General features: G+C 38.0%; 1 protein-coding gene across 1 annotated transcript; it reads right to left on the minus strand.

Moving 5' to 3' along the window:
* Nucleotides 1-21,551: 21,551 nt before the first annotated feature.
* Nucleotides 21,552-22,282, minus strand: LOC109261015 (AP-3 complex subunit sigma-1-like). Its single transcript, XM_053891229.1, is given in 2 exon segments — nt 21,552-21,760; nt 21,763-22,282. Coding segments are annotated over 2 exon segments (579 nt in total). The 5' UTR covers nt 22,133-22,282.
* Between the last annotated feature and the right edge of the window lie 3,163 nt (nt 22,283-25,445).

Raw genomic sequence — 25,445 nt, forward strand, 5'->3', positions numbered from 1 at the left:
TTTTAAAACTTAAAGAGTTACCTATTTTTTTAAAAAAATGTTTTTTTTTATTATTCCCACATCATTTATTCCCAGCTTTCTCAGGTCACCCATGAACAGAAGTTATATTTCAATGGGATGTGTTATTTTTTTAAGATTTTATTCAAATTCCAGTTAGCTAGCATACAGTGTAACATTATTTGCAGGTGTACAATACAGTGATTCAACACTTCTGCAGAACACCTGGCGCTTATCACAAGTACACTACATAATTCCCATCACCTATCTAACCCATTTCCCCACCCTCCTCCCCTCTGGTAACCATCAATTTGTTCTCTAGAGTAAAGAGTCTTATTCTTGATTTGTCTCTCTCTCTCTCTCTCTCTCTCTCTCTCTCTCTCACTCTCTCTCTTTTCCTTTTGCTTGTTTGATTTGTTTCTTAAATTCCACACATGAGTGAAATCATGGTATTTGTCTTTCTTTGGCTGACTTATTTCACATAGCATAATACTCTCTAGCTCCATCCATGTCACTGAAAATGGCAAGATCTCATTCTTTTCATTTTTTTGGATAATAAATGAATAATTTTGTTGCTACAAATACAAGAGTTACGGGGATTACTCAAAAATAATATTAAAATGTAAAATGTAACAATATGCATAATATCAATTAATATATAATTCTTACTCTTTCTTATTTTTTTAATTTTATTTTTATTTTTTAAAATGTACGTCCAAATTAGTTACCATATAGTGCAACAATGATTTCAGGAGTAGACTCCTTAGTGCCCCTCACCCATTTAGCCCATCCCCCCTCCCACAACCCCTCCAGTAACCCTCAGTTTGTTCTCCATATTTATGAGTCTCTTATGTTTTGTCCCCCTCCTTGTTTTTATATTTTTGTTTCCCTTCCATTATGTTCATCTGTTTTGTCGCTTAAAGTCCTCATATGAGTAAAGTCATCTGATTTTGATCTTTCTCTGACTGACTAATATCACTTAGCATAATACTCTCCAGTTCCATCCATGTAGTTGCAAATGGCAAGATTTCATTCTTTTTGATTGTCGAGTAATACTCCATTACACACACACACACACACACACACACACACACACATACCACATCTTCGTTATCCATTCATCCATCGATGCACATTTGGGCTCTTTCTATACTTTGGCTATTGTTGATAGTGCTGCTAGAAACATGGGGGTGCATGTGTCCCTTCAAAACAGCACACCTGTATCCCGTGGATAAATGCCTAGTAGTGCAATTGCTGAGTCACAGGGTAGTTCTATTTTTAGTTTTTTGAGGAAACTCCATACTGTTGTCCAGAGTGGCTGCATCAGCTTGCATTCCCACCAACAATGCAAAAGAGATCCTCTTTCTCCCCATCCTCGCCAACATCTGTTGTTGCCTAAGTTGTTAATGTCAGCCACTCTGACAGGTGAAAGGTGATATCTCATTGTGATTTTGATTTGTATTTCCCTGATGATGAGTGGTGTTGAGCATTGTTTCATGTGTCAGTTGGCCATCTGGATGTCTTCTTTGGAGAAGTGTCTTTTGCCCATTTCTTCACTACATTCTTTGTTTTTTGGGTATTGAGTTTGATAAGTTCTTTATAGATTTTGGATACTAACCCTTTATCTGATATGTCATTTGCAAATACCTTCTCCCATTCTGTCGGTTGGCTTTTAGTTGTGCTGATTGTTTTCTTTGCTGTGCGGAAGCTTTTTATTTTGATGAGGTTCCAGTAGTTCAGTTTTGCTTTTGTTTCCCTTGCCTCCGGAGACGTGTTGGGTAAGAAGTTGCTGCGGCCAAGACCAAAGAAGTTTCTGCCTGCTTTCTCCTTGAGGATTTTGATGGCTTCCTGTCTTGCATTGAGGTCTTTCAGCCACTTTGAGTTTATTTTTGTGTATGGTGTAAGAAAGTGGTCCAGGTTCATTCTTCTGCATGTCGCTGTCCAGTTTTCCCAGCACCACTTGCTGAAGAGACTGTCTTTATTCCATTTGATATTCTTTCCTGCTTTGTCAAAGATTAGTTGGCCATAGGTTTGTGGGACTATTTCTGGGTTTTCTATTCTGTTCCATTTATCTGAGTGTCTGTTCTTGTGCCAGTACCATACTGTCTTGATGGTTACAGCTTTGTAGTGTAGCTTGAAGTCCGGGATTGTGATGTCTCCTGCTTTGGTTTTCTTTCTCAAGATCGCTTTGGCTATTCGGGGTGTTTTCATGTTCCATACAAACTTTAAGATTATTTGTTCCAGCTCTGTGAAGAATGCTGGTGTCACTTTGATAGGGATTGCATTGAATATGTAGGTTGTGTTGGGTAGTGTCGACATTTTAACAATGTTTGCTCTTCTTATGCAGGAGCATGGAAACTTTTTCCATTTCTGTGTCTTCTTCAATTTCATTCATAAGCTTTCTATAGTTTCCAGCGTATAGATTTTTCACCTCTTTGGTTAGATTTATTCTTAGGTATTTTATGTTTTTCTTTTTTTGTGTGTGCAACTGTAAATGGGATCGATTCCTTGATTTCTCTTTCTGTCACTTCATTGTTGGTGTATACGAATGCAACCGGTTTCTGTGCATTGATTTTATATCCTGCAACTTTGCTGAATTAATGAATCCATTCTAGCAGTTTTTTGGTGGAATATTTTGGGTTTTCCATATAGAGTATCATGTCATCTGCGAAGAGTTTGACCTCCTCCTGGCCGATTTGGATGCCTTTATTTCTTTGTGTTGTCTGATTGCAGAGGCTAAGATTTCCAATACTATGTTGAATAACAGTGGTGAGAGTGGACACCCCTGTCTTATTCATGACCTTAGGGGGAAAGCTGTCAGTTTTTCCCCATTGAGGATGATATTAGCATTGGGTCATTCATATATGGCTTTTATGATCTCGAGGTATGCTCCTTCTATCCCTACGTTCTTGAGGGTTTTTATCAAGAAAGGATGCTGTATTTTGTCAAATGCTTTCTCTGCATCTATTGAGAGGATCATATGGTTCTTCTCCTTCCTTTGTTCATGTGATGAATCACGTTAATTGTTTTGTGGATATTGAACCAGCCCTGCATCCCAGGTATAAATCCCACTTGGTCGTGGTGAATATATTTTTTTAATGTATTGTTGGAGCTGGTTGGCTAATATCTTGTTGAGGATTTTTGCATCCATGTTCATCAGGGAAATTGGTCTATAGTTCTTTTTAGTGGGGTCTCTGTTTGGTTTTGGAATCAAGGTAATGCTGGATTCATAGAAATAGTTTGGAAGTTTTCCTTTAGTTTCTATTTTTTGGAACAATTTCAAGAGTATAGATGTTAACTCTTTCTTAAATGTTTGGTAGAATTCCCCAGGAAAGCCATCTGGCCCTGGACTCTTGTTGTTTTTTGTTTTGTTTTGTTTTGTTTTGGGGTTTTTTTGGGGTTTTTTTTTGGCAGATTTTTGATTACTAATTTGATTTCCTTACTGGTTATCCATCTGTTCAAATTTTCTATTTCTTACTGTTTCAGTTTTTAGTGTATATGTTTCTAGGAATTTGTCCATTTCTTTCAGATTACCCATTTTATTGGCATATAATTGCTCATAATATTCTCTTATTATTGTTTTTATTTCTGTTGTGTTGGTTGTGATTTCTTCTCTTTCATTCTTGATTTTATTTATTTGGGTCCTTTCCTTTTTTCTTTTTGCTCAAAGTGGCTAGTGGTTTATTAATTTTGTTAAGTCTTTCAAGGAATCAGATTCTGATTTCATTGATCTGTCTTACCGGGTTTTTTTTGGCTTCAATAGCATTAATTTCTGCCCTAATCTTCATTATTTCCTGTCTTCTGCTGGTTTGGGGCTTTATTTGCTATTCTTTTTCCAGCTGCTTAAGGTGTAAGGTTAGGTCGTGTATCTGAGATCTTTCTTCCTTCTTTAGGAAGGCTTGGATTGCTATATACTTTCCTCTTATGACTGCCTTTGCTGTGTCCCAGAGGTTTTGGGTTGTGGTATTATCGTTTTCATTGGCTTCCATGTACTTTTTAATTTCCTCTTTAACTGCTTGGTTAGCCCATTCATTCTTTAGTAGGATGTTCTTTAGTCTCCACTATTTGTTGCCTTTCCAATTTTTTTCTTGTGGTTGATTTCAAGTTTCATAGCGTTGTGGCCTGAAAATATGCACGGTATGATCTCGATCTCTTTGTACTTAGTGAGCGCTGATTTGTGTCCCAGTATGTGGTCTATTCTGGAGAACATTCCATGTGCACTGAAGAAGGATGTATCTTCTTCTGCTTTAGGATGAAATGTTCTGAATAGATCTGTGAAGTCCATCTGGCCCAGTGTGTCATTCAAAGCCATTGTTTCCTTGTTGATTTTTTGATTGATGATCTTCCCATTGCTGTCAGTGGGGTGTTGAAGTCTCCTACTATTATAGTATTACTATTGATGAGTTTCTTTATGTTTGTGATTAATTGATTTATATATTTGGGTTCTCCCACATTTGGCGCATAAATGTTTACAACTGTTAGGTCTTCTTGGTGGATTGATTATGATATAATGCCCTTGATTATGATATAATGCCCTTCTGCATCTCTTGATACAGTCTTTATTTTAAAGTCTAGATTGTCTGATGTAAGTATGGCTACTCCAGCTTTCTTTTGTTGACCAGTAGCATGATAGATGGTTCTCCATCCCCTTATTATCAATCTGAAAGTGTCTTTAGGCCTAAAGTGGGTCTCTTGTAAACAGCATATAGATGGATCTTTTTTTTTTCTTATCCATTCTGTTACCTTATGTCTTTTGATTGGAGCATTGAGTCCATTGACGTTTAGAGTGACTACTGAAAGACATGAATTTATTGCCATTATGATGCTTGTAAAGTTGGAGTTTCTGGTGGTGTTCTTTGGTCTTTTCTAATCTTTGTTGCTTTAGATATATATATATATATATATATATATATATATATATATATTCTTCATTTCTCCTCTCAGAGAGTCCCCCTTAAAATTTCTTGCAGGGATGGTTTAGTGGTCACAAACTCCTTTAATTTTTGTTTGTCTGGGAAACTTTTCATCTCTCCTTCTATTTGGAATGACAGCCTTGCTGGATAAAGAATTCTTGGTTGCATATTTTTCTGATTCAGCACGCTGAATATATCCTGCCCCTTATTTCTGGCCTGGCAAGGATCTGTGGATAGGTCTGCGGCAAACCTGATCTGTCTTCCTTTGTATGTTCGGGACTTTTTTTCCCTTATGGCTGTCATGATTCTCTCCTTGCTTGAGTATGTTGTGAATTTGCCTATAATATGCCTTGTTGATGAAAGTTTTCCACTATGATTTGTTCACATAACCCTTCTACCCCTATTTCTCTCTCTTCCTCTTCTGCGACCCCTATGATTCTGATGTTGTTCCTTTTTAATGAGTCACTGATTTCTCTAATTCTTAAATCGTGCTCTTTTGCTTTAATCTCCCTCTTTTTTTCTGCTTCATTTTTCTCTATGAGTTTGTCCTCTATATCGCTGATTCTTTGTTCTGCTTCATCCATCCTTGCCGTTGCCGCATCCATCCGTGATTGCAGCTCAGTTATAGCATTTTTAATTTCATTCTGGCTATTTTTTACTCTTTTATCTCTGCAGAAAGGGATTCTAATCTATTTTTGACTCCAGCTAGTATTCTTATTATCATTATTCTAAATTCTGGTTCAGACATCTTGCTTGTATCTGTGTTGGTTAAATCCCCAGCTGTCATTTCTTTGTGCTCTTTCTTTTGGGGGAATTCCTTCATTTTGTCATTTTTGAAGGGAGAAAAGGAATTAATGAGGTAGAAAATTGGAAATTAAAAAAAATAAAATTAAAAAATATTAAAATTTAACACACACACACACACACACACACACACAAACAAATCGAATAGATGATGCTAGATCCTAGGTGTGTTTTGGTCTTGGTGTTGAAAGTGGTTTGACACATTAGAGAAAGGAAAGAGGCGGAGGGAGAAAAAAAAAGGAAATCATTTGAGAATTTGGGAAAATGAATACACTGAAGTAGACTAAAATAAGATGATGGGGGTAAAATAGAATTTGAAAAATATACACAAAAGTAAAGAATATAGTAGAAAAAATTAAAGAAAATATTTTTAATAAAAATTAAAAATAAATATGATTTTTTTCTTTTTCTGTATTCAAGAAAAAAGAAAATAAATGATAACGAGAAGAAAGATTAAAAAAGAAAAAAGGAAATTGTTTGAAAATTTGAAAAAGTGAATACACTGTAGTAGACTAAAATATAATGATGGAAGTAAAATAGAATTTGAAAAAATTTACATAAAAGCAAAAAATATAGTAAAATGTTAAAAAAAATTTTAATAGAAACTGAATGTAAAATGCAGTTTTTCTCTTTCTTCATTCTAGAGAAAGAAAAGAAATGAAAAAGAGAAAAAAGAAAAGGAAAGAAAAAAAGGAAATTGTCTGAAAATTTGAAAAGGTGAATACAGTGAAGTAGATAAAATAAAATGATGGAAGTAAAATAGAATTTGAAAAAAATTTCACAAAAGTAAAAAATATAGTAATAAAAATTAAAGAAAAATATTTTTCATAAAAATTGAAACTAAAAATGAATTTTTCTCTCTCTGTATTCAAGAAAAAGTAAAGAAGTGTAAAAGGGAAAAAGAAAAAAAAAATTGAAGAGATGAACCTGCTAACAGATTGAAGTAGGACTGAAATTACTTCATTTTCCCCTAGTAGTCAGTCTATGTAGCCCTTTACGTCCACAAACTAAGCCGGCGGTGAGACTTGTGTTCTTGAAGAGCGAAGTTAGCCCCATTGGGCGGGGCTAAGTGTAACAGCTCCGCTCTCCACTAGATGGCGCTGCTATCCTATTGGGGTGGATTGTGGCGGTGCTGGTAGGTACGTATGCGCATGCACGGGAGCGGTGAAAATGGCACCACCCAGCTACCCAGTCTGTTCTCCTGGATCAGCAATCACGCACCCATCCTCTGTCTTCAGCTTTCGTCCACTCCCCGCTTTTTCACTCTCCGTGACCAGGCCCCAGGCAGTGCCTCTCTCCCGAGTTTTGTCTAAGATGCGACTGTTTTCCCCAGCCCCTTACTTCTGAAGGACTGCAGCTTTGACCCGTTCCTCCCCTCTGCGGGCGGGTCTCACCAAGCAATGGCCGAATGAGCAATGGCTGAACGTCGGCCTCCCCCAGAAACGCTTGCTGGACCCTGCTGCTGCCAGTGCTCTGAGACTGCGGCCAGGTGCCAGCCCACCCAAGAAAAAGTTCGTGAGATAGTGTAGCAGCAGCGTGTCAGGGATTATGGAAAATCACAACACACATCTGGCACCAGGCTTCACCCTTAATGAACTTGTCCCAGCACCAGTGAATGTGGCCACCTTCCGGGGTCTGCTGGGAACAGCTGGCTTCAACAGTCTCTACCAAATGTCCTTCCAGGAGTCGATTCGCTTTTCCCCGTGTGGCCCGAGAACCTCCCAGACCCCACTCTGTTCCTGGGGATTCGCCCTTCCCACCAGAGCACCGTCAGGTATCGAGCTGCGGAGTCGCAGCCTTTGCGCTCCCCTTGTTTACAGTCTTAATGAAATTTAAACCCTCTCCTTTCTCCTTTCTCCTTTCTCCCTTTTTACTTTAGTCCCTGTAGCTGTTTCCAGTTTTCCACTTTCTCTCCAGCTGCTTTTGGGGAGGGGTGCTTTTCCCTTATTCTCCCCCCCTCCCCAGTCTCTGTCTTCTCTCTGCCTGCCAAAGTGGTTCCCTACACTCTGCAGCTTCTCACTGACCAAATTCACCTCTGTGCTCTGCGTACCTACTGAATTCTGTGGTTCAGGTTGTGCAGATTGTTGTGTTAATCCTCCAATCAGTTTTCTAGGTGTGTAGGATGGTTTACTGTTGGTCTCGCTGTATTTCATGGATGCCAGACACACAAAAAACTTCCATGCTGTTCTGTCATCTTGGCTCCTCTCCTCAAGATCTCATTCTTTTTTATATCTGAGTAATATTTCATTAAATATATGAGTAATATTCCATTAGTCAGCTGAGCATTATTCATATATATCAATACACACACACACACACACACACATAACCTTTTGGCTTGAAATACTCTCTTGGTGGTAGCAAGATATATATATATATATATATATATATATATATATATACATTTGTAAATATATATAATATATACATATACATATACATAAATATATACATATAGATGTATATATGCATATATATATATATATATATATATATATATATTCCATTGATCCATTTATCAGTTGATGGAAATTTTGGGCTCATTCTGTAGTTTGGCTATTGTAGATAATGCTGCTATAAACATTGGGGTGCATGTATCCCTCAGAATTAGTATTTTTGTATGTTTTGGGTAAATACCTTGTAATATGGTTACTGGATTGTAGAGTAGTTCTATTTTTTAACTTTTTGAAGAACCTCCAAAAGGGTCCTTACAAGAGGGTTCCCCTTCATCCAAACCCTCATAAACACCTGTTGTTTCTTCCGTTGTTGATTTTAGCTATTTGGCAGGTGAAAGACGATTTCTCCTTGTACTTTCAATTTGCACTTCCCTGATGATCAGTGTTGTTGAGCATCTGTTCACATGTCTGTTGGCAATCTTTATTCTTTGGAGAAATGTCTGTTCATATCTTCTGTCCTTTTTTTTAATTGGGTTGTTCACTTTTTGGGTGTTGAGTTCTATAAGTTCTTTATATACTTTGGATACTAACCTTTTATCAGATATGTCCTTTTTAAATATCTCCTCACATTCTGAAGGTTGCCTTTCAGTTTTGTTGATTTTCTTCACTGTGCAGAAGGTTTTTATTTTGATGTAGTCCCAATAGTTTGTATTTGCTTTTGTTTCCCTTGCCTCAGGAAACACATCTGGTAAGAAGTTGCTATGGCCAATATCAAAGAGGTTGCCTCCTCAGTTCTCATTTTAGATTTTTATGATTTCAGGACTCACATTTAGGTTTTTATTCAATTTTGAGTTTTTTTGTGTGTATGGTGTAAGAAAGTGGTCCAGCTGCATTGTTTTGCATGTTGATGTCCAGTTTTCTCAGCACCATTTGTGGAAGAGACTGTCTTTTTCCCATTGGATATTCCTTCTTGCTCAGTCAAAGATTAATTAACCATATATTTGTGGGTTTGTTTCTAGATTTCTTATTCTGTTCCATTGATCTATGTGTCTCCTTTTGTGCCAGTTCCATACAGTTTTTTATTACTACAGCTTTATAAAATAAGATGAAGTCCAGAATTGGGATGCCTCCAGCATTGCTTTCCTTGTTCAAGATTGTTTTGGCTACACGGAGTGTTTTGTGGTTCCAGACAAATTTTAGGATTGTTTATTTTAGCTCTGTGAAAAATGCTGGTGGTGTTTCCTTAGGGATTTCATTAAATGTGTAGATTGCTTTGGCTAATATAGACATTTGGGCAATATTTTTTTTCTTCCAATCCAGGAGGATGAAATGTATTTCCATTTTTTTCTGTCATCTTCAATTGTTCACAGAGTACAAATGTTTTACCTGTTTGGTTAGGTTTATTCCTAGGTTTCTCATGATTTTTGGTGTAACTATAAGTAGTATTGATTCCTGGATTTCTCTTTCTGCAGCTTTGTAATTGGTGTATACAAATGCCACAGATTTCTGTGCATTGATTTTGTATCCTGAGGCTTTACTGAATCTGAGTATCAATTTTAGCAAGTTTTTGGCGGAGTCTTTTGGCTTTTCTATATGGAGTATCATGTCATCTGCAAGTAGTGAAAATTTGACTTCTTCCTTGTTGATCTCGGTGCCTTTTATTTCCTTCTGTTTTCTGCTGAGGCCTGGACTTCCAGTACTATATTAAAGAACAGTGGTGAGAGTGGACATCCCTGTCTTGTTCATGATCATAGAGGAAAAGCTCTCAGTTTTCCCCATTGAGGATGATGTTAGCTGTGGGTTTTTTATAGACGGCTCTTATTATTATGAGGTATGTTCCCTCTAAACCTACATTGTAGAGGGTTTTTAATCATGAATTGATGTTATACTTTGTCAAACGCTTCTTTCCAAATCTATCAAAATGATTTTTTGGAATTTATTCTATCTTTTTAAATGTGATGTATCACGTTGATTGATTTGAGAATATTGAACCACCCTTTCAATCCCAGAATAAACCATACTTGATCATGGTGAATGATTTTTTTAAATGTATTGTTGGATTCAGTTTGCTAGTATCTTGTTAAGAATATTTGCATTTAGATTCATCAGAGATGTTAACCTGATGATGTCTTTTTCAGTGGTGTCTTAATATGGTTTTGGTATCAGGGTAATGCTGATAGAATGAATTCAGAAATGTTCTTGCCACTTCAATTTTTTGGAATAGTTTGAGAAGAATGTTTATTAACTCTTCTTTAAGTGTTTGGTAGAATCCATGTGTGAAGCCATTTTCTTGGACTTTTGTTTGTTGGGATTCTTTTAATTGCTGATTCAGTTACATTGCTAATGATTCATCTGTTCAAATTGTCTATTTCTTACTGGTTCCATTTTAGTCATTTATATGTTACTAGGAATTGATCCATTTCTTCTGTGTTTCCAGTTTGCTGGCATATTGTTTTTCATACTTTTCTCTTACAATCCTTTGTATTTCTGTGGTGTTCATTGTTATTTTTTCCTTTTTCATTTATGGTTTTGTTACTTGAGTCCTCTCTCTCTCTCTCTCTCTCTCTCTTTTGATGAGTCTGGACTATAATTTTTTCCATTTTCTTGATCTTCTCGAAGAACCAGCTCCTGCTTTCATTGATCTGTTCTATTGGTTTTTCAGTTTTTATTTTGTTTACATCCCCTCTAGTCTTTATTATTTCTTTCCTCCTACTGCTTTTGAGTTTTGTTTGTTGTTCATTTTCTAGCTTCTTTAGGTGTAAGGTTAGGTTGTTTATTTGACTTTTTCATTCTTATTCGTGTAGGCCTGTATTGCTGTATCTATCTTGGAACCTTTTTGGCTGCATCCCCCAAATTTTGGACCATTATGTTTTCAGTTTCATTTGCCTTCATGTATTTTCTGATTTCCTCTTTGATATTTTTGGTTTACCCATTCACTATTTAGTAGCTAATTATTTAACCTATGTGTACTGGTGTTATTTACACCTTAACAAATTAGGGAAGAAAGGGCAACCTAAATACAAAGTAAGCAGAAGAATTTACATAATAATAATTATAGCAGAAATCAGTGAAATTTAAAGCAGGAAATAACTAGAGAAAATCAATGAAATCAAATCGTTCTTAAAAACATCAATAAAATTCATAAGCCTCTAACCAGGTAACTAATATCTATATCGATATATGTATGGAGAGAGAGAGAGAGAGAGAGAGAGAGGGAGAGAGGGAGAGAAAGAGGGAGAAGACACAAATTACTAATACCAGAAATGAAAGAGTGGCCAGCATTGCCCTTCTCATGGAAATTAAATGTATGATGGACAGGAGGAGTTAAGATGGCAGTGTAGTGGGAGTCCCTGGGCTAGTCTTGTCCCTCAAACAAGCTATATCAACATCTAATCATTTTTTAAACAACTAGGAACTCGATCTGAAGACTAACAGAATGATTTGCATAATTTGAAGGAGATAATGTGGCAGGTATGCAGTGCAGAGTGGGGACTTGGAAAAGAGAAAAACCATGGAGTCACAGAGAGGTGGGAGCCCTTTTCACAGAGAGGAGAAAGAGAGGGGGAAGAGAGAGCAGCAGTCAGGATTGTGCAAGAAAAGCACTCCCTCAAAACCACTGACTTGGGAATTGTGAGGAGGTAAATATTGCAAGTTTTTGCGAACAGTGGAGCCGAAATTCTGAGTTTTTGTAAGTCTGCACCATTTTCTGGAGTATAGTGGGCAGGTGGCAGTGCTCCTGGGCAGAAGGAGGGGAAGCCCAGTAGTGGACAGCTTGGTCTGAGGATCCCCTGAGTCACACTGGGAGAAACAGTTCCCCTCCTTGGAGTGCATTTGGGAGAGATGCTTCTACATTGCTTTTGTTTGTCACAAAAGGTCACCGCTTCTACAGGGACAAATGAGCCATTGAGCCATTAAGGGGCGCCACTGAGCTGCCTCATTCATTAGCATAGGGACAGAGGCACCTGCTGAGGGTAGCTAACCTGGACATTGGCTCTTTTTATGCCCTTTACCATAAGCTCCAAGCTCCTGTGTGTTCATGCAACTGACCTTCTGGGATAAACCAGCACCAGCCACAGCATGCAGAAACCCTCCCCCAGAAGATCAGCATGGGTGCACACTGTGCCAAGTCCCTAAAATTTGGAGTTTTGAAACCCAGCTGGCATACCCGAGGTAAAACACAGAAGGACGACACTGCTGGGTTAGCACACATCTCAGACACAGACAGGGTGAAGGCAGGCATCTGAGGGATGCCCGGGACAAATGAAGAGAGATTGCTTGCTGTTCTGTGAGGGCTTCCTGAAGAGCAGTGGGCATGGAATCCCTTCACTGGGGATGAGAGAGCTGGCTGAATCCATTTTTACCCATGTCCATCAGTACAGATGCACCTCAGTGACCAGCACATTGTCTACAGTAGAGGCTTGAGCTGCTTACACCAAACCCTGAACCCTGTGCTCTGCACATGCTTTTTACCAGGGCAAGTGTGCCTGAAAGCCAGAGCAGTGGGCTCCTCCCCGAGAAGACCAAAAACAAACCCCCTGCACGCACCAAATCTACTGGCCATAGAGTGCTGCAAAGCTTCAGATCTAAGGGAAATAGTATCTAGCCTCTTTTATGAAGCACACCAAAACACATGTAGTAAAAACTCACCAAACACTGGACAAGGTCCGAGCACTCCCTACTGCAGGCAAGGAGAAACTCTGCAAGGGACTAGGCTGAGGGAAAGAGCAGCCAAAACACAGGAGCAGAGTGCAGACAGCCCATGACAGAAAAACTTCTTGAAGCACTAGGTCCTGGTAAGTATATGACATCTTCTTAATATAGCCATTACTCTCAAGAGTGGAAACATAACAGGTTTTCCTAATACAGGAGACAGCGACATAGACAAAATGCCAAGGTGGAGGAGTTCATCCCAAAACAAAGAACAAGAAGAGGTCATGGCCAGGGACCTAATAAAAACAGATAAGCTTTATGCCAGAACGTGAATTTAAAACAACAATCATAAGGACACTAGCTGGGTTGGAAAAAAAGCATAGAAGACAACAGCGAGTCTCTTACCACAGAGACAAAAGACCTAAAAACTAGTCATGGCAATTTTTTTTTAATGCTATAACTGAGATGCAAAACTGACTGGATGTAATGACCACATGGTTGGAAGGTATAGAGGAAAGAATATTTGAAGTAGAAAATACAACTATAAATAAAAATGAAGCTGAAAAGAAGAGGGAAAGAAAAATATTGGATCATGAATGCAGACCTTTGGAAATCAGTGACTCAATAAAGCATAATAACTTTCATATCATAGGAGTCCAAGAATAAGACAGGGAAAAAAGGGGAAGCAGATTTATTTGAGAAAATTATAGCTGAGCACTTCCCTAATCTGGGGGAAGGGAACAGATATCCAAATCCAGGAGGCACAAAGAACTCCCATCAAAATCAACAAAAGCATGCCAACACCAAGACATACCATAGTAAAATTTGCAAAATACCGACATAAAGAAAGAATCCTGAAAGCAGCAGTGGAAAAGAAATCCCTAACTTACAAAGGAAGACAAATAAGTTTGGCAGTGCATCTCTCCAGACAAACTTGGTGAGCCAGAAGGGAGTGGCATGATACATACAACGTGCAGATTGGGAAAAATATCCAGCCAAGAATACTCTATCAAGCAAGGCTGTCATTACGAATACAAGGAGAGATAAGGAGTTTCCCAGACAAACAAAAAATAAAGTAGCTTGTGGCCACTAAACCTGCCCTGCAAGAAATATTAAAGGGGGCTCTTTGAGTGGGAAAGAAAGACCAAAAGCAACAAAGACCAGAAAGGAACAGAGAAAATCTTGAGAAACACCAACTTTACATGTAATCCAATAGCACTAAATTCATATGTATCAATAATCACTCTGAATGTAAGTGGACTAAATGCTCCAAAGGACATAGGGTATCAGAATGGATTAAAAAAAAAAAAAAACAAGACCAATCTACATGCTGCCGGAAAGAGGATAATTTTAGACAAAAAGAAACACACAGATTAAAAGTGAGGGGATGGAGAACCATTTATCATGCTAACGGACTTCAAAAGAAAGGACAGAGTAGCAATACTTATATCAGACAAGCTAAATTTTAAAGACTGTAACAAGAGATCAAGAAGGGCATTATATCATAATTAAGGGGTCTATCCAGAAAGAAGATCCAACAATTATAAATATTTATGCCTCCAACTTGGAAGTTCCAAAATATAAAAATTAATTACTAACAAACATAAAAAAAAACCTCATTGATAATAATACAATAATAGTAGGGGACTTTAACACCCACTGACAGCAATGGAGAGATCATCTAAGCAGAAAATCAACAAGGAAACAATGGTTTTGAATGACACACTGGACTGGATGCACTTAACAGACATATGCAGAACATTTCATCTGAAGGCAGCACAATACACATTCTTTTTAAATGCACATAGAACATTCTCCAGAATAGATCACAAATCGGGCCTCAAGAAGTACAAATAGATTGAGGTCATACCTTGCATATTTTCAGACCACAAAGCTATGAAACTTGAAATCAACCACAAGAAAAAAAATTGGAAAGACCACAAATATATGGAGGTTAAAGAACATCCTACTAAAGAATGAATGGGTTAACCATCAAATTAAGGAAGAAATAAAGAAATACATAAAAGCAAATGAAAATGAAAACACGACAGTCCAAAATCTTTGGCATGCAGCAAAAATGGTCGCAAGATGGAAGTATATAGCACTCCAGGCCTACCTCAGGAAGCAAGAAAAGTCTCAAATACAGAACCTAGCCTTCTGCCTAAATGAGCTCGAAAAAGAACAGGACATAAACCTGAAGCCAGCAGAAGGGAAATAATAAAGATTAGAGCAGAAATAAATGATATGGAAACAAACAAACAAACAGTAGAACAGATCGATAAAACTAGGAGCTAATTCTTTGAAAGAATTAATAAAATTGATAAAGCCTTAGCCAGACTTATCAAAAAGAAAATGGTAGGTAACCAAATAAATAATAAAGTCATAAAAGAAAGAGGAGAAATAACAACCAGTACCACAGTAATACTATTACAAGCGAATGTTATGAACAGTTAAATGCAAACAATTTGGGCAATCTGGAAGAAATGAGTAAATTCCTATAAACATATAAAGTACCAAAACTGATATAGGAAGAAATAGAAAACTTGCCCAGACTAATAATCAACAAAGAAACAGAATCAGTAATAATAAAAAAAATCTCCCAAAAAATAAAATTCCAGGACTAGATGGCTTCCCAGGGAAATTCTACCAAACATTTATTTTTTTCTAATTTTTTTAACATTTATTTATTTTTGAGACAGAGAGAGACAGAGCATGAACAGGGGAGGGGCAGAGTGAGAGGGAGACACAGAATCTGAAACAGGCTCCAGGCTCTGAGCTGTCAGCACAGAGCCTGACGCGGGGCTCGAACTCACGGACCCTGAGATCATGACCTGAGCCGAAGTCGGACGCTTAACTGACCAAGCCACCCAGGCACCCCTCTACCAAACATTTGAAGAAGAGTTCATACATATTCTTTTCAAATTATTTTTTAAAAGTGGATATGGAAGGAAATCTTCCAAACTCATTCTACGAGGCCAGCATTACCTTGATTCAAAACTGGACAAAGACCCCTCTAAAAAGGAGCATTATCGGCCAATATCCCTGATGAACATGGATGTAAAATTTCTCGTTAAGATACTAGCAAATTGAATCCAACAGTACATTAAAGGAATCGTTCACCACAATCACATTGGATTTATTCCTCGACTGCAAGGGTGGTTCAATATTCACAAATCAATCAATGTGATACACTACATTAACAATAGAAAGGATAAGAACCATATGACCATTTCAATAGACGCAGAAAAAGCATTTGACAAAGTACAGCAATCCATTCTTGAAAAAATCTCCCGGCCTCCCAAGTAGAGATAGATGGAACATACCTCAACATCATAAAGGCCATATATGAAAGACCCACAGGTAGTATCATCCTCAATGGGGAAACACTGAGAGCTTTCCTCTATGATAGGGAACAAGACAGGAATGTCCACACTCACCGCTGTGATTTAATATAATACTGGAAGTCCTAGCCCCAGCAACCAGACAACAGAAACAAATAAAAGCCATCCAAGACAGCAAAGAAAAAGTCACTTTCAGTATTCACAGATGACATGTACAAAAGACTCCACCAAAATTTTGCTAATTTTTGACCTAATACATGAATTCAGAAAAGTGGCAGGATATAAAATCAGAGTGCAGAAAGCTGTTGCAATTCTGTACACCGATAATGAAGCAGCAGAAAGAAAAATCAATGATTCGATCCGATTTACAACTGCACTAAAAACAGTAAGATACCTAGGAATAAACCTAACCAACGAGGTAAAAGATCTGTACTGTGAGAGCTATAAAACACTTATGCACAAAATTGAAGATGACACAAAGAAATGGTAAATCATTCATGCTCATGCATTAGAAGAACAAATATTGTTAAAATGTCTATATTGTCCAAAGCAATCTACACATTTAATAAAATCCACGCCACAATACCACCAGAAAATTTTTCACAGAGCTATAATAAACAACCCTAAAATATATATAAAGCCATGAAAGACCCTGAATAGACAAAGAAATTTTGAAAAAGGAAAGCTGAAAGCATCACAATTCCAGACTTCAAGCTATATTGCAAAGCCGTAGTCATCAAGACAGTATGGTATTGGCACAAAACCAGACACATAGACCAATGAAGGGGGGGGGGCACCGCAGTGGCTCAGTCAGTTGAGTGGCTGGTTTTGAGTTTTGCTCAGGTCATGATCTCATTGTTTGTGGAATCAAGCCCTGCATCTGGCTCTGTGCTGACAACATGGAGCCTGCTTGGAATTCTCTCTCTGTCCCTTTCTCTCCCTCTCTCTTTCCCTCGATATAGATAATAAACTAGAAAAAAAAAAAGAACAGAATAGAAAACCCAGAAATGGACCCACAACTATATGGTCAACTAGTCTCCCACAAAGCTGGAAAATATATCCGGTGGAAAACAATCTCTTCAACAAATGATGTGGCAAAACCTGGACAGCCACACGCAGACGAATGATACTGGACTACTTTCTTACACCATAAACAAAATAAATTTAAAGTGGATGAAAGACCTAGGGGCCCCTGGGTGGCTCAGTAGGTTAAGCGGCCCACTTTGGCTCAGATCATGATCTCACAGTTTGTGGGTTCGAGCCTTGCCTCCTGCTCTGTGCTGAACAGCTCAGAGCCTGGAGCCTGCTTCAGATTCTGTGTCTCCCTCTCTCTCTCTGCTACTTCCCTGCTCTCTCTCTCAAAAATGAATAAATATTAAACAAATTATATATATATTTTAAGTTTATTTATTTTGAGAGTGAGAGAGAGAGAGAGAGACAGAGAGAGCGAGCAAGTAGGGGAGGGGCAGAGAGAGGGAGAGAGAATCGTAGGCAGACTCCACACTGTCAGCGCAGAGCTCGAACTCATAAACCATGAGATCACGACCTGAGCCAAAGTTGGATGCATAACCAACTGAGCCACCCAGGCGCCCAATATTAAAAAGAATTAAAAATAAATGAATAAAATGGATGAAAGACCTAAATGTGAGGCAGGAAAACATCAGAATCGTAGGGAACACAGGCAGCAACCACTTTGACATCGGCTGCAGCAACTTTTTGCTAGACACGCCTCCAGAGGCAAGGGAAACAAAAGTAAAAATGTTCTATTGGGACTTCATCAAGATTAAAAACTTCTGCACAGTGAAGGAAACAATCAATGAAACTAAAATGAACCTACAGAATGGAAGATGAATTTTGCAAATGACATTTCTGAAAGAAGGTTAGTGTCCAAAATCTGTAAAGAAGTTAACAAACTCAACTCCCAAAAAAAAAAAAAAAAAAAAAAAACCAAATAATACAATCTTAAAACTGGGCAGAAAACATGAATAGACATTTTTCCAAAGAAAAAATCCAGATGGCTAACAGACACATGAAAAGTTGCTTAACTAGGATGCCTGGGTGGCTCAGTCGGTTAAGCATCCAACTTAGGCTCAGCTCATGATCTCATGCATGGTTTGGCACCATCTCACGGTTCGTGAGTTCGAGCCCACGTCAGGCTCTGTGCTGACAGCTCAGAGCCTGGAACCTGCTTTGAATTCTGCGTCTCCCTCTCTCTCTGGCCCTCCCTCACTCGCGCTCTGTCTCTCTAATCTCTCAAAAATAAATAAACATTAAAAAAATTAAAAAAAAGAAAAGTTGCTCAACAACACCCATCATCAGGGAAATGCAAATCAAAACCATGATGAGATACCACCTCACACCTGTCAGAATGGCTAAAATTAACAACACAGGAAACAACAGTTTTTGGCAAGGATGGGGAGAAAGGGGAACCCTCTTACACTATTGAGAGGAATGCAAACTGGTAGAATCACTGTGGAAAGCAGTATGAAGATCCTTCAAAAAGTTAAAAAAAAGAACTACACTGTGGCCCAGCAGTTGCACTACCATGTATTTACCCAAGGGATACAAAAATACTGATTTGAGTGTGGCACATGCACCCCAATGTTTATAGAAGTATTATTAACAATAGCCAAATTATGGAAATAGCCCAAATGTCCATCAGCTGATGAATGGATAAAGAGTTTGAGGTATATATTTACAATGGAGTATTGTTCAGCCACGACAAAGAATGAAATCTTGCCATTTGCAATGACGTGGATGGAGCTGGAGTGTATTATGCTAAGCGAAATAAGTCAGAGAACGACAAATACCATATGATTTCACTCATAGGTGGAATTTAAGAAACAAAAGAGATGAACATCAAGGAAGGGAAAAAGGCAAACCATAAGAGATTCTTTTACTATAGAGAACAAACTGAGGATTGCTGAATGGCTCATGGACATGGGATCGGCTAAAAGGGTAATGGGTATTAAGGAAGGAAATTCTTGTGTTGGGCACTGGTGTTATATGTAAGTGATTAAGGACTAAATTCCACTCCTGAAGCCAATTTTTCACCATATCTTAACCAACTACAATGTCAATGAATACTTGAACCAACCAAACAAACAAACATAAAAATAAAATGTCCTTAGAAAATCAGAGCCTGACACGGGGCTCAAACTCACAAGCCGTGAGATCATGACCTGAGCTGAAGTCAGATGCTTAACTGACTGAGCCACGCAGGCACCCCAAAATGTCCTTTTGTATATTACCTATTGAGACTTAATTGCAGAACATTGACCATTAAGGGTCACGGGAATAAATAGCTCACAGCACACTAATTCATCTGCCAGTGTTCATCTTACTAGCTCACACAAACTATACCATGTATCCTATAGTACCATGTAGGATACCATACCATGTATCCTTCATGCAGCATATGTGCTAGGCTAAATAATGGCCTTCAAAGATATCTGGACCCTTATCACTGAGACTTGTGAATGCTACTTTAGATGAGAAAAGGTACTATACATAATTTATTGTCTTAAGAAGATTATACTGGATTATCCATGTAGATCCTAAATATGATCACAAGTGTCCTTATAAGAGGGCAGCAGAAGATATGACTGCAGAGGCACAAGGCAACGTGATGATGAAGCAAGGTGCTACACTGCTGGTTTTGGAGGTGGAGGAAGGGACCAGAAGTCAAGTAATACAAGAAATGCAGTTCTAGAAGCTGGAAAAGTCAAGGAAAATGGTTCTACCCAGTGTCAGAGTGAAACTGTTGGATTTATTTTGGCCCAGTGAAATTGATTTTGGACGTCTGAATTACAGAGCTGTAAAAGAATAAATGTATGTTTTTTTAAGCCACCAGATATGTGTTAATTTGTTATAGCAGCGATAGGAAACTAATGGAATGTATTTCCCAATTTTCCCATAGTTCCAGCTGCTTTCTTTTGAGGGTTCCAGAATTTGTTGTTGCATTTCGTAGAGGGAGTATACTATAATGGTTAAGAATATCTATCCTAGAGGGGCGCCTGGGGGGCTCAGTCGGTTGAGCATCTGACTTCAGCTCAGGTCATGATTTCACGGCTTGTGAGTTTGAGCCCCACGTCAGGCTCTATGCGGGCAGCTCGGAGCCTGGAGCCTGCTTCGGATTCTGTGTCTCCCTCTCTCTGCCCCTCCCCCGCTCATGCTCTGTCTCTCTCACTCTCAAAAATGAATAAACGTTAAAAAAAATAATTAAAAAAAAGAATATCTATCCTAGAGCCACATTGTATGGATTCATATCTGGGTGTCACTGCTTGGAGTACACCTCAGTTTCCTTATTTGCATAAGCACATGTGGTTCCTTCGAGAATTAAATCAATTAATACATGTAAATCAATTAAAACAGTTACTGACCCTGAAGTATTCATGACACTTTAGAGGGGCCTGAAAGCCTTATATTTGCTTCTACCAACGCAGCTAAAACAAATAATAATTTTCAATGGTATACTGATTGTGGAGGCTCCCCTAGCCACAGAAAAGGTTTTGCCAACAGTTAAGAAATCCAACTCCTTCCCTTCCTGAAAATTTTGACCAACCACACAGACATTGAAATCGACCGTATTATGAAGGACAAACTAGCCTTCACTTTTCCACTCATGGAGAGAGCTCTATTTCCCCTTTTGTAAAGTGAGGGCATAATCTTGCATATTTTGCATTTACTTATCTTTATTCTTCCTTTCCCAACTTATTCCAAATACCCAAATCAAATCTTTCTATGTGTGTAATTTATGTGTATTATATTAGCCAAATTTATAATAGCAAAAATATTTTCTAGTTATGTATTAGATAGAGTTAATAATTACAATACTTTTGGATATGGGGGCCCTAATGGGAGGGCACAACACTGAGATTCTGATAATCCACCATAAATCTCCATTCATTTTGTAAATTTAAGGGCAGGCAAAACTTTGCTGTGTCTTTGTATGTTTAGAAGTCCAGCTACATGGAGTTTATTTAAACTAAGCGCAAAAGGTCATAATGTTTTCATGCAATACATATTTGGTTCTTTAAAAACAACTGTGACAAATAACAGAAAGAATTCCAGAATGCTACACTTGTGATCTATACAAAACACCAACATTTTGAACTGTACATAATTAAAGAAATGTCTCAAACACATTGCAATACTGTACTGCATGTACTATATAGTACATAGAAGCATGCCTTAGGTGGGCATAGGAATGCAGTTTAAAAAAGGAAAAGAAATATCACATTGTAGCTACTCAATTTCTTCAAAATCACTGAGCAGGAAAAGCAACATTGAACTTCCACAACGTCTATACAGTACCCAGACTTAAATCAAGACTCTCTTCCTCTATTTTTGGTAAACAACTGCATGGTAAACTTAGATGACTTTTCTCCCTGGATTTTACCTGGTAGTGGCCTTTTATTTTATTTTATTTTATTTTATTTTATTTATTTTTATTTAAAAGAGGGCAGGTTTGGCACCTTTATAATGATGTCATCAATGTTAATATCTCTTGGGATCTCGGGAAGATTCATATTCTTCACAACTAATACAGTACAGGCTGGAGCTCCCACTAAGCCAGCCACAGATTTCTCCAGTTTATTTTGTGCATCAATCTGTGTAACAGTCTCATTCATGTTGGTCTCCAATACCACTCCCCCATCACCCTTTCTGCAGGAATATTGTGAACCTTGTCTACATGAAAACTTAAATCCAGCTCACAGAAATTTTCAAAATATTTGTCTAATGTTTCCATAAATAGTTGAATTAGATCTAAAATGACAAGTTCACCTTCTGAAAAATCCACACAGAAGACAACATATAATGTTGCATAATAGCTATAAATCAGTTTGTTGTCAGATCCTCCAATTAACAATTCTCTTTCTAGGAAATTACAAACATTTTCATTGCTCTTAGATACCAAATGGAATGTGTCCCTGATGATTTGCTCCGGTGTATCTTCACCGTAGGGCTGGTAGAACTTGGTAAGCCACTGCTTCCCATAGTTATTGAAGCTGAGGATCACCTTGATCATGGCTGAGCTGGACGACTTGGTGGGTGCTGGGGGCCAGGGCAGGGGTGGGTACACAAGCCTTGCTTCAGGATCTTGACGGTAATCCTTCCAAAATTTGGTTGTTAAATGGAGAAGTCATGGGAATAGCAGCCCCTTTCTCTAAATAGGCTTTATATAATGAGTTTCAATCATTTAAGACTCCATTTAATATACGATGGAACATATTATTTTTTTTTTTTTTAATTTATTTTTGGGACAGAGAGAGACAGAGCATGAACGGGGGAGGGGCAGAGAGAGAGGGAGACACAGAATCGGAAACAGGCTCCAGGCTCTGAGCTGTCAGCACAGAGCCTGACGCGGGGCTCGAACCCACGGACTGTGAGATCGTGACCTGGCTGACGTCGGACGCTTAACCGACTGCGCCACCCAGGTGCCCCACGATGGAACATATTATTTACGTTAACTGGAGGAAGGTGTCCATGAAGTCCCATTTTGCCAAGACAATTTGTAAGTAACAAAGACTCAATTTAATATTATTACTCACTGAGGCAGGGTATCCATGACAACTATGGGATATTTTAGAGCAATGAGTACTATGGCAATGGGGAATTTACACAAGTCTATAGCTACTGTGGTTAAAATGTGGCATACCTGTATGTCCTCTGTTATATGTTCAGGAATTTCCCAAAGATTACAGGGACTATTTTGTTTATCTTTAGCTGGATCTTGAGGTGTAACTGTCATCCGAGCCTCAGTATTAATCAGTAATCAGCCATCAGTATTAATTTATATCATAAAGATTTGCCATTTGATGCATTTTCAACAATATTTATGGTTAATTTAGAACCTATATTGTTCAAAGTGTATTTGTAGATTAGAAACTATATTGTACAGTATTTGAATTGGTGAAAAAGGCAACATCTCTTTATCTTTTCTCAGCTTTATTGAGGTATAATTGGTATATAAAAAAACATGCATATTTAATGTATACAATTTCATTAGTGTGGACATCTGCATATATTGGTGATGCCATCACCACAATCAAGGCAATAAGTATTCTATCATTTCCAAAAGTTTCCTTGTGTCGCTTTGCTTCCACCCCCCACACCCTGTAAGGAAACTTAACATGAGGTCTACTCTCTTAAGGAATTTTAAGTGTTTAATACCATATTATTATCTATAGGTGCTGTGTTGAACAGATCTCTACAGCTTATTCATCTTGTTCAACTAGCTATTCACATTGAATAACAACTCCCCATTTTCCCATCACCCATTCTCTGACAACCACCTATCTATTTTCTGCTTCCGTAAGTTTAACTTAAGGAAGGTACCGCATTTAAGTCAAATCATGTAGTGTTTGCCCTTCTGTGACTGAATTGCTTTACTTTGCATAATGTCTTCCAGGTCCATCTGCGCTGTTGCAAATGGTAGGATTTCCTTTTTCTTTACACCTGATTATATGTATACATAAATCTACATAATCTTCATCCATTAATATGTCATAGACATTTGGGTTGTTCCCATAGCATCACTAATCATTGGGGAAATGCAAATCAAATCCACAATGATATGTCATCTCAGACCTGTTAAGATTGCTGTCATCAAAAGACAAGAGGTAAGTATTGGCAAGGTTGTGGAGAAAAGGGAACATCTGCTCACTGTTTGTGTGAAGGTAAATTGGTACAGCCACTATGGAAAACAGTATGGAGGTTCCTTAAAAAAATAAAATAAAATAAAAATAGAAAAAAAACATATGATGAATCATTCCCAATTCTGAATATTCATCCAAAAGAATTAAAATCAGAACCTTCAATAGATCTGTGAGTCATCATATTTATTGCATTAGTTATAATATTTATTTTACTTTTCAGCATATAAAGTCTTCCAGTAATTTTAAGATTTTCAGTGGGTTCAATTGTAGACTTTCTCTCATTGCATTTCATACTTGGTCATTCCTCACTTGTATGCAGTTTCCTTCCTTCTTTCCAACCTTTTTGTTTCTTTTTTTTTCTTTTATTTTCTTCTATATTCTTATATAAACACAACCAATAGTATATATATATATATAGAAAAAGTTTCATTGTAATGTATTGGCTCACATGATTATAAAGAGTGGCAAGTCAAATCTGTAGTGTGGGCCTGCAGCCATCAGGCTCAGGAAGTCCACTGTTGCATTGCAATTTGTAAACTGACACACAGAGATCCTGCAGAGCTGATAGTTCAGTTCCAGTCCAAAGACCAGAAGGGAACCAGGATAGCTGATGGTGCAGATGAGGTCTGAAAGTAGTCTGCTTGAGAATTCCCTCTTGCTTGGGAGTATGTTTTATTGTTGTAGTTTTATTCAGGCCTTCAACTGATTGAATTCAGCCCACCCACATGATGGAGGACAACATGCTTACTCAAAGTTCACCAACTTAATCTCATCCCCCCCCCCAAAAAAAAACACTCCAAGTTGACACATAAAATTCATAACTTTCACTCCACCTCCTTTTTCTTAGGTGGTTACTGGATATAGTTTGGAGGTATGTCTTTTCTACCCTGTTCATATTTATAAGTTTCTTTATCCAAAGAGTAACTCCTTGGCTATGCCACATATATGCCATGGATGGTTTTGCATATAATGCTGAAGATCAGGATGTTTGCTGTGTAAGAGATATAGGCAACAGCAGCAAAAGTATTCTATAAAATTCTAGTGAGGCATATTATTTTAGGAGTGTGGCTTCCTAAATTCCAATCACCAAGTGACGACCTTTCAAATAGTGATTTGTCTTCCTACACATGCATGACTACCTGATGGGTCAGTATTTCATACCATGTATTGTCTTTCCACTGAAGCTCTATAGTATGGCAACCAATGGTTGGTTGAGGCACACAACCAGTCACAGGATAAGAATCATTCCTCTGATTCTACTGTAAGTTATAGCTTATGCTGTAAGTGAGAATAAAAGTCTCTCCCAAGATACTAATAGGTATGGGAAAAGACATATGGCTCTTATAATCATATAAGGAGTGCCCTGGGGTGCCTGGGTGGCTCAGCTGGTTAAGCATATCACTTCGGCACAGGTCATGATCTCTCAGTTTGTGGGTTTGAGCCCCGCATCAGGCTCTGTGCTGATGGCTCAGAGCCTGGAGCCTCCTTCAGATTTTGTCTCTCTTGATCTCTGCCTCACCCCGACTCACACTTTGTCTCTCTCTCTCTCTGTCTCTCTCAAAATAAATAAACTTTAAAAAAAAATTAAAAGTAGGGCTCTAACCCTATGCTCCTGTCCCTAAGTGCAAAGTAGTTATCAAAACTTCTTACTTAGGTTGGTAAAACCTATAACAGAGACTCAGA

Source organism: Panthera pardus, unplaced genomic scaffold (genome assembly GCF_024362965.1).
Source record: "Panthera pardus isolate Hobbes unplaced genomic scaffold, ASM2436296v1 HiC_scaffold_265, whole genome shotgun sequence".
Lineage (NCBI taxonomy): Eukaryota > Metazoa > Chordata > Mammalia > Carnivora > Felidae > Panthera > Panthera pardus.